This window comes from Ornithodoros turicata, chromosome 3, assembly GCF_037126465.1.
Source record: "Ornithodoros turicata isolate Travis chromosome 3, ASM3712646v1, whole genome shotgun sequence".
In the NCBI taxonomy this organism is placed as follows: domain Eukaryota; kingdom Metazoa; phylum Arthropoda; class Arachnida; order Ixodida; family Argasidae; genus Ornithodoros; species Ornithodoros turicata.
This window is the reverse complement of record NC_088203.1, coordinates 9277167-9291061: the sequence shown is the minus strand read 5'-3', so window position 1 is coordinate 9291061 and position 13895 is coordinate 9277167. Positions and strand designations below refer to the sequence as shown.

The 13895-nt window shown below is 45.0% G+C and overlaps 1 protein-coding gene across 5 annotated transcripts in view; it reads right to left on the bottom strand.

Moving 5' to 3' along the window:
* The window catches only part of LOC135388004 (inositol 1,4,5-trisphosphate receptor type 1-like), a 37076-nt gene that overhangs the window by 16533 nt on the left and 6648 nt on the right, over window positions 1-13895 (bottom strand). Inside the window, exons 14-32 of one of the 5 annotated variants that reach the window (XM_064617274.1) lie at window positions 13358-13549; window positions 13176-13271; window positions 12933-13088; window positions 11900-12050; window positions 11688-11808; window positions 11212-11384; window positions 10279-10396; window positions 10152-10203; window positions 9918-10086; window positions 9288-9500; window positions 9130-9225; window positions 8928-9068; window positions 7934-8059; window positions 7673-7873; window positions 5656-6033; window positions 4570-4698; window positions 3064-3184; window positions 1582-1742; window positions 529-876 (exon numbers count right to left, since the gene is read on the bottom strand). In XM_064617274.1, coding sequence (XP_064473344.1) covers window positions 529-876; window positions 1582-1742; window positions 3064-3184; window positions 4570-4698; window positions 5656-6033; window positions 7673-7873; window positions 7934-8059; window positions 8928-9068; window positions 9130-9225; window positions 9288-9500; window positions 9918-10086; window positions 10152-10203; window positions 10279-10396; window positions 11212-11384; window positions 11688-11808; window positions 11900-12050; window positions 12933-13088; window positions 13176-13271; window positions 13358-13549 — 3142 coding nt within the window. Of the gene's footprint in view, window positions 1-528; window positions 877-1581; window positions 1743-3063; window positions 3185-4569; window positions 4699-5655; window positions 6034-7672; window positions 8060-8927; window positions 9069-9129; window positions 9226-9287; window positions 9501-9917; window positions 10087-10151; window positions 10397-11211; window positions 11385-11687; window positions 11809-11899; window positions 12051-12932; window positions 13089-13175; window positions 13278-13357; window positions 13550-13895 lie in introns of all 5 variants that reach the window. The other 4 variants (XM_064617272.1, XM_064617273.1, XM_064617270.1 and 1 more) reach the window with 4 other exon arrangements.

The following is a 13895-nucleotide window of genomic DNA, read 5'->3' as shown; positions in this document are numbered from 1 at the left end:
CTGTTCAGAAGAAAGTGTACGTCAGAAATGAAGCACAAGATGAAAAGAATAGAAATTCAGAACTGAACTAAAGACAGTCGTTTCAGAAGGGCCTTCCACATAGGAGGACCATATGAGGATGTTGCAAAAGGTTGTTGACCAGTACAAATTATGTAGAACATACACACATCTTCAGGGTGATGTCTTTGCAAATTTGGCAACATGTCTCTGTTCTGAACTCTACCCCAAATACTTTTACTATATTTATACCCAACAGTAACGGAGCACAACAGTTCCTCAACACAACTAAGAAACATGGCTAACATACGAAAAACCCTCCGATATACACGGCTACTGCATTGTTTGAAAAACCTCGAGCATGATGCACAAACATAATTCGTTCACGCCCACCATTCTACAATGTTGTCCACAAAAATATGAACAAATTGTGCGAACAAATATGCTACTACGCAGCAGGAGCATCTAACTAACTCCAGCACCGATATACCCCTCACACACAGTGACAACGAGGCTACAGAGATGGCTTACCTTGTCACCATAGTCGGCATCAGACATCATTTGCCTCAACGTCTGCAGCACCCGTATGCAGAGAGCTTCCTCGTGCTCTAGCAACAGCCGCTGGGTGTGCTGAACGAGCTTGGAGACGAACGCTGAGCATTTGGTGCGGGCCTCCGTGTTTGCGGGAAACAGCTGTTCGGGATGGTGAAGGACGTCGACCAGGACGGAGAGCTCGGCCTGGACTAGAGGTCGCAGCTGCTCTTCGAGGAGGCAGACCAGATCTTGAAGCACCTCGATCACGGTTCGGTCACTGGGATGTGCAGTGCGGCTCCCCGAACTGCTGCTAGATGAGGGAGCTGGGATGGCGAGCTTCAGGCCCTAGGTTGGCGACGGGAGTTGTGAGAAGATCTAGCAAAATAGCCCCTGTCACACAGCAAATTGAATGCCATTCCCAGCGAATGACAGTCGCACCAAATGTCATTTGTTTGTCTTCCACTGAGTTACACGAAGAAACAGAATGTCATTCGCAAATGACGTCAAAGTCGATAATGATGACACCAGGAACGAACATATGAAGCATTATACAGGTATACTGGTTATAGTTTTATTTCGTTTGCTTGAAACTAGTGAAATGTTACATTATTTCACAAAATTGTTGCGTTTTCGACAACATTTAGTTGGCTATGTATCACAAGCCAAGACAAGTAAGAAGCCTATCTGCACCGCACTTGGCTACGTGACGACTGGGAACGAGGGTAGTTCACCAAAAAACAGTGTTAAGCCTTCCTTCCTTCGTGTCAAAAGTTATCAAATTTGTGATAAAACACTGGAGTACAACTTTTCATTCGTCTTTCATTTCTTCAAATGCTTTATCATTGTTGTTTTTGTTACCTCTCTACTGTGAGGGCACACTGTCGCTGCGAGACGAAAAAGTGAATGAGCTCCCCGAACTCATTCGTATGTAGTATTGCCATTTGGTTCCACCGTCTCACACGAAACAAATGTCATTCAGTGCGAATGTCATTCACTGAGAATGACATTCAATTTGAGGTGTGACAGGGGCAAAAAGATGTGTGCGCTTGCCTCATTGCCTGCACGCTGTTCTTTGTGGGGGATGTCCTTTTTCGGAGCTCGAGCAGATGACAGCCAGGCACGTGTGTGCTTGCTGATGAGAGCGTTCTTGTCAAACATCGCAGTAACTTGGGCGTCCAGGTCTACCGGGATCGCTATGCTGCGGTTCTTAGCTGCAAGTGAATGCACAGGGTGTAGAATGCCGACAATGCCCCGTTGTACAGGAGGAGTAACTCTCCTTCGTGTTATACATTTCAAATTAAAGTTGCAGGACATCTTTTAAGCTATGACAATGTCAAATTACTGCAACCTACAGCTTTCACAAATTGTCTCTAATATTTACGAACATATGAATCTAATTATTGCCTAATAAATATTGTCTAATATTGTCTAAATATTGGTCTAAATGGCAGGTTGAGCGAAAGACGATGTGTTTGTGTGTGTGTGAAAACTGGTGTGAAACTTGCCCAGAGGTTGTCGTACGTTATCACCTAAAAAATTGTCAAAAATCACATGGTCGTCATGCAGGTAGGAGTGATGTCGTCACTGGGAATAAACTTTGAGGCAAAATAGGAAAGAAATTAATGGGCAATTCAGCAGGCCCTTGATTTTAGCGAGTTTGGCTGAATTTATTATTTGTTTCATTAATTTATTTACTTATTTATAATACAGTTTCATTTACAGTTATTCATGATTTTTCCAGTTTCAGCACCTTCGGCTGCCTACATGGCATAGTTTTGGAACTTCAGATTATTGTGGTTGTAGCATGTCAAGGGGCCCCTGAAGCAGCTTGTCAAAAACTGTACGCAGTATATCTTGGAACCAACAAGATGGGTAATTATGGGTCCAGAGTGCTGTTCTGCTTCTGAACATGCTCCCGAGAGGTGAAAGACAGCGAAACCCTTACAATCAACGGTCAAATTATTATAAATGCTGCATAGAGAGAGGTCTGCTTCTGTAGCTGTCCACCATTATGGCATCAACGAGTCAACGGTGCAGACTCAAGTTATTCACAAATTTTTACTTTCGGGGAGTCCTCCAGCCCAAACCCTCGCGAACATATATTTCGATAAGAAATGGGGATTTCAGATCAGTATGGTCTAGGGTACCATCTGATGAATTTTTTTTACTGATCTTAACCATGACTTACTGATCTTTGTTAAGAAATAGAAACCTGATGTTTCACCAACCCCAGTTATTGTACATTGTTATTTATTTCATACGCTCGATATAAATAGTGATTGTTATTTTTAGTTTGTATGCATAACATATGACATGATGTATGCTGCTGAAACTTTGGACGGCAGAGCCTTGTCAAGTTACTTCCGGTAACTTTCAACTTTGTTGTTCCACCATGGATTGTGGTAAACCAATAAATTGAATTGAATTGAATTGAATTGAACTGCTCAGTCTAGCTCTAACTGGAGGAATGAATTATTGACAAATTCCACAAAATAAATTATGCATGAAAAATGAACCTTCTCTCTCTCTCACCAATATCTGCCAATGTCTTAATGCAGCTTTCGACATTCATGCGCTGCTGCAGAGAAAGCCAGGTGCAAGTTGACAGGCGGAACGCCGCCTGCAGCAGGCACACGAATACAGGTTGATGCGTCTGCAACAAATAACGCAATATTCGTACGGTCATTCAGAACGTATCTCAGCACTAGCTATCTACGTCATGCAGGAACGATCCTGACGGGGCGACGAGAGTTAGTGCGAGAGTCATCGAAGCAGTTAAAAAGATGGAAAGGATGTAGGCAACAGTCTTACCTGACCCTGAGAAGCCAAGAAAGCGTGAAGAAGAGAAGAAAGAGCAGAGAGGCTGAGCAAAGCTGAAACAACAAATTCAGCACCACAGCTTTGGCAACGTCCAGCTACGGCAGTATCGGAAGCGCAGTCAAACCTCGATATGACGAAACACGCGGACACTGCATGGCTTCTCGACATATCGAATACTGTAAAACCCTCCAATTTTGCTAAAAAATTTTTCACCAAGGGCACGGATTCATGGCCACTGAATTCGGCGAAATCTAGATCCTAACATTTGTGGTTTGGTTGCCTCACTGTGTGACACACCTTAAATTGCCTTTAGAATATTTAATTAATTAAGGCGGCATTGCGCACACTTGTGCTGTGAAGTAGTTCTAATGCCTCCTCGCAACTAAGTGTGAGAATAAAGTTTCCGATTGTATCACTGTTTCGGGAGTGTCAATTTTCGCTCAACAATTTCGCGTGCCCTTAAATTTTGAGAATTTTTCAATTCACAAAATTCACACAAATTAGGAGTGTGTGAACAATAAAGGTTCAACTTTTACAGTACTACATCGTAACAAAACTCGGGGAAGTTTGGAAAAACCTGGGACACATATTGTAATGAGACATGCAACTTTAAGTGTTTTTGCAATTTCTGTGTGGAATGGGGTGAACAGAAACATATATGTAGAGGGTTATACCTGATTACGCCCCATATTTAACCCGCCCGATTAATAACGCCCGATTTACGCCTCTGCTGCCTCTTAGACACCCCTTAAATATTTTTGATAATCTGTGTCTACTGATGTGTCGTGTGTATTAAGCTGAGTAAACTGAAGGTTTACACCTGATTCAATCCGATTCAACCATAATTGAGTTGAATCAGGTTCAGTTCAACCCGATTACACCCGAATTATTGAAGCAAAATATGACCCCATATTTACCCCCGATGTTGCTGAAAAATATAACCCAAAAAAGTAAAGCCCTAGATAGATGCACGAAATTTTCTTTCCAGAGTATCGGTTCAAGTCTACCAGTAAGGTCTATGGCCAGTCCAGCCCTGGTTGAAATGCATTGTTTCCTAGGGAAATTTGATGGGGAATGTCGGTCACTTCATTGCCACATGGATTTTGCTGTATCGCGTTTTGCTGTAATGAGGTTTGACTGTGCTTGGAATGGAATCATGACAGAAAAGCCCTTGGAGAGGTGACTGTAATGAGCAGGCGTTACAGGAATAGCGTTTACCTGAACTGTGGCACTCTGCTCCGAAAAGGGCGAATTGAAGAAGGTAGTGATGATGTTCATGACAGAATTGGTGACGTAGTTTTCTAGCAGAAGATCGGCGTGTTGACGGTCGTGCGTCGCATTACATACCTGAAAGAGATGTTGGAAAGGTTGCAAAGGCCTGGTTTCACCATTGCTGATTAACTTTAAACCAAGGACAGGAGTCCCTTAAACTTGAAGTTAGCCACAAATTATTTTTCAGTAACATTAGTTAGTGACGCAAGGTGAATTCCAGTAATGCTAGCTAATGTTAGAGGAAGAGGGTTGAGTCGTAATTTCAAGTTAAGGGACACTTGATCGCGTATCAACTCTTAACCGACGTTGGTGAAGCTGGCCCAAAGCCTTTCAAAACCTTGAAATTTCTTTTTGGTAATGCCTCATTTTAACAAGTGTTAAAGACTACTAGCAAAGCATGCGTTGCATATATTGTAACACCTCCCAGTGCTACCACCCACTGTTTGTATGTGGCAATAATGAGTGAAATGAACAGAAACTGAGAAATTCCTACATTGCGTCTCTATTCAACAGAGTAAAGAACAGATTTACTAATGTGCTACACTGTGCATGGCAACCATTTCAAACAATATGCAACATATGTAGAACCTTGTGTTTCCCAGTTCTAGATTTAGATTTGGGGGTGGGGTAAAAATCTGATTTTATTCCAGAGGCTCTCAAACGGGGTAAAATCGGGTGATATTGCACGAAAGAACAGATTTTCGAGCAGGCAATATTTTTAAAAAATTGCCCCCTCACATTTCACATCTGCGCTGTCAAGTGGTTATACTGTGTGTGGTGCATTTAGCATTCTCAGTGCCTGTACGGGTGGCTGGATTTCCACTTTGGCAACCTCTCAGGGCCTCGCGATATTTACCCCTGCAGGGCCCTGAGAAGCGAACTCAGCGAACCGACCCACTATGATGAACCAAACATAATCATTTCAGGTTTTATCTGAAGCGACGTTGATGCAAATTGTGGTGTAAAAACGGGCATTACAGCGTTTAACCCTTAAAAATGTGTCTCTAAACAAAGCATCTGCACACTGCTCACCATTGCTATGTCGACCAAGAAATTGTCGAAGAGCGTCCAGATGTGATTGGACGCGTAGATCTCCTTCATCTCTACCTCGGTGTCGATAAAGCAGTGCGAGAGAAAGTTGATGTAGGCCTCCTTGACTTCGGGCAGACAGTCTGGGTGGGTGACCACGCGGCAGATGTCGTCCAATGAGAGCAGAGAGTGACACTTGATCTCAGTGTAGACATTCTTGCCCTCCGTGCAGCAAGCCAATAGTCGCACCAGGTCCACATGGTAACGGAGTGGTCCACCTTCGTCTAAACGTTGCCGCTCCGAACGCATCATTTCAACGAGCTGCTGTGAAGAGCCTTTGTCGTTGTAGAACACAAGGACTTCTTCTCCAGCATTCACGAGCTGCAGAGCGACGAGAAAGTCGTTACTGTAGGCACACCAGTAAGTACCTAGTAGGAGCATTACCGTAATTTCACGCGTACTAGCCGTGGCTTATTCCTGATTTTTTTTCTTCTCTCGGGCGCTCTGAGGCTTATCCGCCGGTGCGGCTTATCTGATAACTATTTTTCCCCGTTATTTTCTCCATATGCTGGTTTTAACGAAAGGGCCGACAGTGTCTGTCTGGAACAGCGCCGCCCTGCCAATGCACGAACAGTGCGTAACAGGGGTGTAACAGGGGCGCGTCCATGTTCGAGTAGTCCACGCCTTCTTGGTGCCTTCCCACAAGCAGCTTTAAAGTGCCACTACGTACTAAATCTCGTGTCTTCAGAATCCCACCAAAGTTATGTTTCTGAAATCTTCTTGCCTCACTTTACATTCCTGCAAAATATCTTTGCTCTACATGACGCGAAAGCTAGAGAGAAGCAATTTTTATTTTTGAGAACTGCGACGTCATGTTACGCTCCAACGGAGCACCCGGCTGTCATCTGGCGACGTTGTTGAACAACACTAGAATTGACCTCCTTTGTTGTACACCATGCTGACCTCAGAGTATGGACCACAAGGTTTAGGCCTTCTCTATGGTCTCTGTTGTCGCACAAATCAGTAGAGTCGTATTACCCGCGGCTTACCTGCCGGAAAATTTTCAAGACGTTCCTAGAAACTGGTCCTGCGGCTTATCAGCGGTGCGGCTTATACGCGTGAAATTACGGTAAATACATTTGAGAGGACCTACGAGGCTCTAGACGTCCTCATTTGTGCATCTTTAATTTGTCAGTCGAGGCAAACAACTGTCTCTTAACGAAAGGTACTCAAGTAAACTCTTCGTAACACGACTGGATGGAAACTGAATTAAGTAATCCGGAACATGTCACTGGGTCTTTAAGTAAACTGTCAGAAACTAGGGCTGTGAGAATATTCGAAATTTCAAATATCAAACGAATATCTGATGCTATTCGAATGCTATTCGCAACCTGTTTTCACTATTCGAAATTTTCGAATATTTTTCGAATAGTACTGAAGCTTAGATTTTTTTTTTTTAATAGTACAAGTCGGCTTCACCTCGTTACTTTCAAGCGTCAGGTGAAGCCTGCTTTACACTGTTTGCGATGAGCAAAGACACTAGTGTCACTAAAGTCCACAAATTTTGTGAGCTCATGGTGAACATTCTGCGCACTGCAGGTTCCAGTAAATGTATTCCCAACTATAAGAGTTATGTTCAGTAACAGATAGAAATATGCGCAGTTTCTAAAAAAAGTACAGGAAATTCACAATGCAAACATAGGAATCAGGAGATGAACACAAAACAGTCTGCATGAAGCATGCTGACTAACGCCCAATGCAGTTCATACCACTAACGCAGTCTACCATACACAACACAGAGGGACAGTTCTATCACAATATGTTATGCTGGGTGAGCAGGCTCACCCCGTTTCACCCGAAAATTCCCCGATGACATATCAAATTGAGACTGTAGCACCCGATTTCTCCCCGAATTCTCGTGTGTAAACAGCACCTGATTTTGACCCCTGAATTTGAAAAATCATAAAATCCAAAACGGAAGAACCCTACAGGTATGGTCATAGCCAGAAAGGAGGCCTACTTCTTGCATAACCATGTCTTGACTCTTGCGGATGTACTGTCCCTCAGCGATCACCACAGTCTGGAGGAACTTGAGGTACTGCACATGGCGACCGTGCGTCTCAATGCAGTGCGCAAAGTGCTGAATCACCCTTTCGGACACCTCGTTGCAGAGCGCCACATTGTCTTTGAAGACGCTGCACAGTGTCTGCGCTTCAAGGAGCTGCATCGAATTAATTGCCGTTAATCGCAGTGCTGAGGGACAGCAAAGAAAGGTACATACTCCAGGTGTAAGAAAGAGATCAATGTGCTTGTGCAGCAGAGCCTGGTTGGCATGGTTACCCAGGCAGAAGTGCTGCAGGAAGTCATGGGCCAGGCGCATGATTTCGTTCATGCGGATGTCTTCTTTCTGCAGAGAGGTTACGAAATGAAAAATTCAGTGGCGATTTAACGGTAAATGCGAGAGAAATGCGTTAGCCTTAAGCGCCAGTTTATACTTGACTTCCGGTTGTCCACTTCCGGTCTAAACCAGGCTTCCGGTCTAAACCAGACTTCCGGTCTAAACCAGACTTCCGGTCTAAACCAGACTTCCGGTCTAAGCTGACTTCCGGTCTAAGCTGACTTCCGGTCTAAGCTGACTTCCGGTCTAAGCTGACTTCCGGTCTAAGCTGACTTCCGGTTGTCCACCTCCGATCTATACTTGAGTTTCCGGTTCGACACTTTCGATTTCAATGTGTAATTCCATTTAATTAACCTTCAATTAGCCTCAATTACTTTCAATTACCCTGTAATTTCCCTTTAATTACCGAAGGTAACCGCAGCTTTCCTGGGGTAATCTGGAACTTTATTTAATTTTCTTTAATTATGTTTACTTGCTTTCATTATTCTCAATTCATTTAATTTACATTAATTACCTTCAATTACATTTAATTACCTCCTGGTAAATCTTCAATTTCATTTAATATTTCTCGTAATTACATATATCTTACATTCGTTACCTTGGAACTCAACTTCCTTGCTTGAATTACCTCTAACCTTCAATTGCTCTTACCTCTTACTCTTAATTACCTTCAACTACTTCAATTCCAAATCATTTACCTCCATTTACATTTACCCTCTTATACCCCCTTTACATGTCCACTTATAGTACCTCTTCCTCAGTGAGGCTTCACCATCTCATACACGGACACACACATACATACGGTTTTTTCGATTTTGACACCCGTAATGCTGACGCATTAATAAGAGGAATGTAAGAGGAACCTATATAAGCATACCTTCTCGTATGGGATCTGCAATAACTGCAGTACGACAGAATGAGCGCCCATGTTGCGCAGGAGCCTCTGCTCGTGCTTACGCTGTTTCTTCTGTCCCGAAGAGGACGTCTGGTAGCAGAGCCGTGTTAGCCGGATCAAGATCTGTATTGATTGATCGATTCAGATTCAAAAGATTAACCAAAAACTAAAAGCAAAATGATGCCTTTTGCATGGTTTTGTAATTCTTCGTCTGGCTGGAATCTAGAGGAGGCCCAATGTCCAGGTCAATTGCTGATCCTTCTTTTCCAGAAGACTGCTCCTATAAATAATTTAATGTAATGTATCATTACGATTAGCTTCGCACAGCACAATTGTTCTCACAGCTTGTACGGGTGTCTCAGTTGTGCTTTTTGACCTCTTCTTCTCCGTCTCCTGGTCCTGGTCCGCGTCTTCGTCCTTCTTCTTGGGCATGTCGTCCGCTCGTGCCTTGTACACCCAGAGTTCAGACTTTTCAACCAAATTTCGCAGCTTGTCAAGGTCCACTTTGATTTGTTTGTAGTTCTCAACGTCGCTGCTTGATACCAACAGTTGAACCTGAACAACAAATTGCGCGACTACTTAGCCATCCTCTAATACTACGTATTAACCATATTTACTCGCGTAAGAAACACATTTTTTTCACCCAAAAACGCAGCACCACAGTGGGGGATCTAATCATGTGTGGGAAGAAACTTGGATCTCAAATGCTGAGGTACACTCAGCCATTCTGAAGAAGCTGAGTGCGCATTTGGTGAACCCCCGTGTGTTCAACACAAGGGGAAAGAAAAGTACCAACATTTGCACAGAAAACTTGGAACGTGTTAGTTACGTGAGTGTGCCAATTACGCGAGCACATACTAAATACTACTATTAGACTATAATTTGTATATTTTTCATTCCTTTCTAATATCTACACAACGCACAGTTATACGCCGTAGCTCGAACGGTCGAAGCACGGGCATACATAGGTACCTGTTTGAATGCTTGCAGGACTTCCTGCCTTTGACTGAAGTGCTTGAAAAGAAGATGCAATGCACCAGAAACTAGAGGTGGGTAGTCGTGCATGGTAAGATGCAGCAGGACTCTCAGAAAAGTCCGACCACCCTGGCAGTCCAGGTCAACGTCGGAGGACACTGCTTCCCTGAGACCAGACACATCACTCAGCATTCGCATCACCAAACATGTTATGCTGCATCAGCAACTTACGTCCCTCCGAAGATGTCTTCAGCTTCCCTCGCAATCCGTTCCATGTCTACGCCTGCGGCACAGATTAAAGATCCAGAAGGGCCCACAAATAAAATCGCGGACTGATGCGCAAATATACCGTCCATACCTTTATCGCCGATGGCAAGATTATCTTCGCCGGACCGCTCATGGCTCTCGCCGAACTCACGTTTGAAAATGGTCAGCAAGCCGGTGATCCGGTAATCCAGGCGTACGTTCAGAATGAACTGTGCACAATAGTCCATTAGTGTTTTTTGGTAGACCCGTGCGAATAGTGGTTTGGAAAACGAAGTGAGTATGAAGTGAATAGTTACAGGGCCTAAGCGAATACTAAGCGAATAGCTGATTTCGATATTCGAATACGAAGCGAATAGCTGCAAGACGTAAGGGTACTGGCTGGAAGGCTGTGTTCGAGGATGAAGCATTCCAGGACACAACCAAGAGCTCCGCCACCTCGTGCTGACTCAAGGGACTTCAGACTCAGGGGGCCTCAGACTCAGGGGGCCTCAGACTCAGGGGGCCTCAGACTCAGGGGGCCTCAGACTCAGGGGGCCTCAGACTCAGGGGGCCTCTGACTCAGGGGGCCTCTGACTCAGGGGGCCTCTGACTCAGGGGGCCTCTGACTCAGGGGGCCTCTGACTCAGGGGGCCTCTGACTCAGGGGGCTTCTGACTCAGGGGACTTCTGACTCAGGGGACTTCTGACTCAGGGGACTTCTGACTCAGGGGACTTCTGACTCAAGGGACTTCTGACTCAGGGGACTTCTGACTCAGGGGACTTCTGACTCAGGGGACTTCTGACTTAAGATAGGACGAGTCTACTAGTGCACTTAAACAGTGTCTCTGGCAGTTTCACTGCAGATTAATTGTTTGTTCTTGCGTGGCTTTTTGCGCAACAACTATTAAAATATATTCCGTACGGAAGAGGCATTCGATTCGATTCGCAATTCGAATACCGAAATTCATATTCGGAAAATCAGTATGATACTAGTTTTTGAACGATTAAAAGAGAACAAAGAGATCCTTTTCGCCAGTGAACCGCACCTGAAGAATCTCAATAATCTTCAACTTTGTGTCCATCACTAAGGTGTCTTCAGCGGCAGATGTCTTTTTTGGCACCACCACTGAGGAGGGCTTGTTCACTCCTGTTGTTCCCAGAACCATGTTGGTCATGACAGCGCCCATGTCGCCGATCGACTTTAGCACGCCACCTTGCGCTACACATTGTGCAAGAAAAATAGCAGTTTTAGGTTCTCAAAGTAGCTCATCAACGCACATATCAACGTAGCGAGAAGACACATAAAAGTGGTGACTCAGACAACACAGACCTTTTTCAGCAGGTTTCCTGGGAGCTTGTTTGGAAATACATAAAGCAGGAATCAAAATTGTTCCGCTAATGTGTGTGTTAATGTGTGCTTCGTGGTAATGCGTTAATATGTTATTGTGCTAATGTGTCAACACACGGAAATGCTCGTACGGAAGAATGAGACACGTAGCACAAAGTCAGATCTATGACGTACCACCAAGAACGGAAGCTTCTGGCACGCAGTCGAGAATGTTTAACAGCGTTTTCGTGAGACGCAACAAATCGCTGAAGCTGTAGAATCCAAAGTAGATGAGCTCTCTGGCCAATTTCACCACCTATGGGGAAATTTTTTTTATAGAAATCTTCTCCCATTTTCACACGTGGTGATTTGATATCGTTATGTGCGACGTGGAGGGGGTGACGTACCTCATATGTAAGCTTATTCTGTTCACGGTCAGCGAAAGACCACACGTGGCCAACCACGTTGCAGAGGTAATCCTCCACAAAGGTGATGGTAGGCTTGAACTTCTTCTGGACAGCCTCTTTGCTGTGGTCCGGGTGTTTGTTCGCATCGTAGCTATAAAAGCAGACGGAAACGGTAAGCTCAGCGGAAAACGCTCGTGGGGTAATATATAAAGATGAGCGCGGCGCAACTATACCCGCGGATACCCGCGGGTATCAGCGCAAGTTTGCTCCTCGCGGGTACACATTTACATTTCCGAGCTGGTTCCGGGTAAGGCGCGGGTTGACCCGCACTGCCTCCGCGGATTACGCGGGTATACCTGCAATACCCGCAGGCACAAATCCTGCCTGCCGGCTTTTGGTGTAAGACCCGATTTACCGCGAACACTGTGCCCAAAATATTTTCCAAGACAGTCCATATCCAGTCCTTCGGTGGCGTGCGAGATGATGACAACTTTGTCATTTACTGGCACCACGTACTATGCTTATTCTTTGAGAGAGAGAGGGAGGGAGGGAGAGAGTCCAGCTGATTATGAAACCGGAAAGGCCGGTAGTGTGGCCAATAAAAATGGGGTAGGGTATCGCCCCTGGCGCTTAAACTCCTCATTCATCATCATTGTTTTTGTTGTTATTGTCACTCTTTCGCTACGTTTGCCACATAGGGCTAATTTTGGCTATCTTTCGGCACGACGACTGGTTCGCTTCGCGTTAGTAAGCTGGCAACCATGTCAACTGTCTTCACAGCGTCTGACTGTTGGAAAAGTGGCTCGCTGACGGACAGTGTACCCAGAATCAATAAATCACTTCGTGTTGTGACGATCATACGGCATTACTGAAACATGCGTGTGCACTGGGCTGCGGGTGCACCTGCGGTTATGCGGGTACCAGTCGGGACGAGCGGGTGCGGATGCGGGTCGTGGTCCCACGGTCGCGGGTACTAATTTTCGTACCCGCACTCATCTCCAGTAATATACACAGCGTAACGAAACGCGCTTACTCTTGAATGGAAAGCTGCTTAGGAATGTCGGACCACAGGCGTGCATACTTCACAGGCGTAATCAGTTCTTGCGGATCTCTGTCGACGTGCATGTGCAGCATGAGTCGGCAGAAAGCTGCTCGGAGATCGTAGGGAAGGTTTTCGTCCGCCATGCACCTGTGTCGCGAAACGATTTCAAAAATTAAAAGCGAAATTTTAAGCGGAATCCCAGAAAGGTGCAAGTGAGGCAGTATATAGACATACTTTTGGATGAGATCTATGTCCAGGTGCGGAGAAAGGCTGTTGATGGCCAAGTACTGTCGGTCTAAACACATGCCTGAGAAGAGATCCAGTTGGTGCCTGGAAGTAGAAGGTTGCAGACACTGTTACTGCTTTCTACGACAGCGACACCCTCGGCAGAAGACGGGGACTATTCTCAGACGTACCTGTAGTAGTCCAACGTGGTCCGGGCGGCTTCGGCTTCGGGCTGCGACGAAGCAGCAAGCTGTGCCAGCTCCACGATGCCTCTCGATTCTTCTCCACCATCCCACACTAGCAATACTTCCTCTTCTTCTTCTACGGTGATGGAAGAGCCGTCTGCTCCTTCTACCTCAACTTCCACCTGGTTGTGTACCACTCTAAAGGGGGGACAGTGAAGCGTAACATTTTAAAAATGAGAGACTCGTTTGATAGACGAGCTATCTGGCAACTTACTTGACGGCGTGATTCTACACCAAGGTGATGGCGTAGAATTGGTGACTTTTAATTTCGTTAATTAGTGTATTTTAATATTTTATGAATTAAATAAAATTAGCCAAGTTTAATAACGAGTTAGGAAATTAGTAAAATAAGATAAACCTTGGAGCTTTTAGCAAACAATCATGGGTGCTACCTGCTCCACTGCAAAGGTTGTATTGCTATTACAAACTCTGAATCTCACACGTCTGAATCACAGCGGGATCCCTCACATACTCACGGGCACTC